This window comes from Cariama cristata, unplaced genomic scaffold, assembly GCF_000690535.1.
Source record: "Cariama cristata isolate BGI_N322 unplaced genomic scaffold, ASM69053v1 scaffold15045, whole genome shotgun sequence".
Classification (NCBI taxonomy): Eukaryota; Metazoa; Chordata; class Aves; order Cariamiformes; family Cariamidae; genus Cariama; species Cariama cristata.
In genome coordinates, this window is record NW_009617047.1 from 1,813 (window position 1) to 3,689 (window position 1,877).

General features: G+C 62.4%; 1 protein-coding gene across 1 annotated transcript in view; it reads right to left on the bottom strand.

The window, feature by feature from the left end:
- The window catches only part of LOC104161826 (tubulin beta-7 chain-like), a 2,403-nt gene extending 578 nt beyond the window's left edge, over positions 1-1,825 (bottom strand). Inside the window, 3 exon segments of the mRNA XM_009700383.1 lie at positions 1-616; positions 1,384-1,494; positions 1,717-1,825. The exon segment at positions 1-616 is cut by the window's left edge and continues 34 nt beyond it. Coding sequence (XP_009698685.1) covers positions 1-616; positions 1,384-1,444 — 677 coding nt within the window. The 5' untranslated portion in view covers positions 1,445-1,494; positions 1,717-1,825.
- Positions 1,826-1,877: the final 52 nt, after the last annotated feature.

The window sequence follows — 1,877 nt, forward strand, 5'->3', positions numbered from 1 at the left end:
TTTTTGGCGTCAAAGACCTGCTGGGTGAGCTCGGGGACGGTGAGGGCGCGGTACTGCTGGCTGCCGCGTGACGTCAAGGGGGCAAAGCCGGGCATGAAGAAATGGAGGCGCGGGAAGGGCACCATGTTGACGGCCAACTTGCGGAGATCGGCGTTGAGTTGACCGGGGAAACGCAGGCAGGTGGTGACGCCGCTCATGGTGGCGGAGACGAGGTGGTTGAGGTCACCGTAGGTGGGGGTGGTCAGCTTCAGGGTGCGGAAGCAGATGTCGTAGAGGGCTTCGTTGTCGATGCAGTAGGTCTCGTCTGTGTTCTCCACCAGCTGGTGGACAGACAAGGTGGCGTTGTAGGGTTCCACCACCGTGTCCGACACCTTGGGGGACGGGACGACGCTGAAGGTGTTCATGATGCGGTCGGGGTATTCCTCACGGATCTTGGAGATCAGGAGGGTCCCCATGCCAGAGCCAGTGCCACCGCCCAGCGAGTGGGTCAGCTGGAAGCCCTGCAGGCAGTCGCAGCTCTCCGCCTCCTTCCTCACCACGTCCAGGACCGAGTCCACCAGTTCGGCCCCCTCCGTGTAGTGACCCTTGGCCCAGTTGTTGCCCGCGCCGCTCTGGCCTGGGGTGGGGACATGGTGGGGACGTCACGGAGGAGCTCCCTGGGGGAAACCTGAGGTCTTTGGGGACTTTGGTTGCTCAGTTCGGGGGCTTTCAGGTCAACCTTGAGGACCTTGGGGATCTCTGTCCCACCTCTGGGGACCTTCAAACCAACCCTGATCACCCCGGGGACCGGGATCCCACCCTTGTGGACCCCCATCAACCTCCTTGGGGACATCCATCCAACCCCTGGGGACCCTGAACTCCCTGGGGACATCTGTCATCCTCCTTTGAGATCCCCAGCCCGCTCTTGAGGACCTTGGGGACCTTCATCCTTCTCCTTCTCCACCTCCATGCCAACCTTAGCTACCCTGAGCACCTCAGGGACCTCTGTCCAACCCCTGGAGACCTCCAGTCCACACCTGAGCTCCCTGGGGACCTCCACTACCTTCCATGGGGACCCCAAGCACCTTGGAGACCTTTGGTTCCCCTTCTCGGGGACCTCCAGCCCATCCTCGGGTACCTTAAGCTCCTCATGGACCTCCACCACTCTCCTTAGGTCTCTCCATGGCACCCTGAGCTCCTGAGAAACACCCATCTCCATGGGGACCCTCATCCCCCCGATTTGGGGACCCCTGGCCCCCCCAATAACCCTCCCAGAACCAGAAGGGGAGACAGCTCTGGGGACACAGGGAACAAAGGAAACTGCCACCCTGAGATGACGGGCACCCCAGGGTCACCTAGGAGGACATGGGGGGGAACACAGGGAGGGGGACACGGAGGACTCACCGAAAACGAAGTTGTCCGGCCGGAAGATCTGCCCGAAGGGTCCTGAGCGCACTGAGTCCATGGTGCCCGGTTCCAGGTCGACCAAGATGGCCCTTGGCACATACTTACCCCCTGGGGACATCGCCATGTCACCAAGGGGGGGGTGATGGTGACAACACCGCGTCACCTCCCCACCCCCCAATACACGACCCGAGGAGGTGGAGGGACGGGGTGGGGAGGGGAATGGGTGAGCTGAGCGTGTCAGGTCTCAGGCAGAGAGGGATGGGGACATGGGGTGGAGGGGTGATGGGGACAGAAGGGTGACACCAGGGAGGGGACAGGGTGACACCGTACCGGTGGCCTCGTTGTAGTAAACGCTGATGCGGTCGAGCTGGAGGTCGCTGTCACCATGGTAAGTGCCGGTGGGGTCGATGCCGTGTTCATCGCTGATCACCTCCCAAAACTGGGAAAAGTGGGTGGGGTCAGAAAGGCTCCACCCCCCCGGACACCTGGGT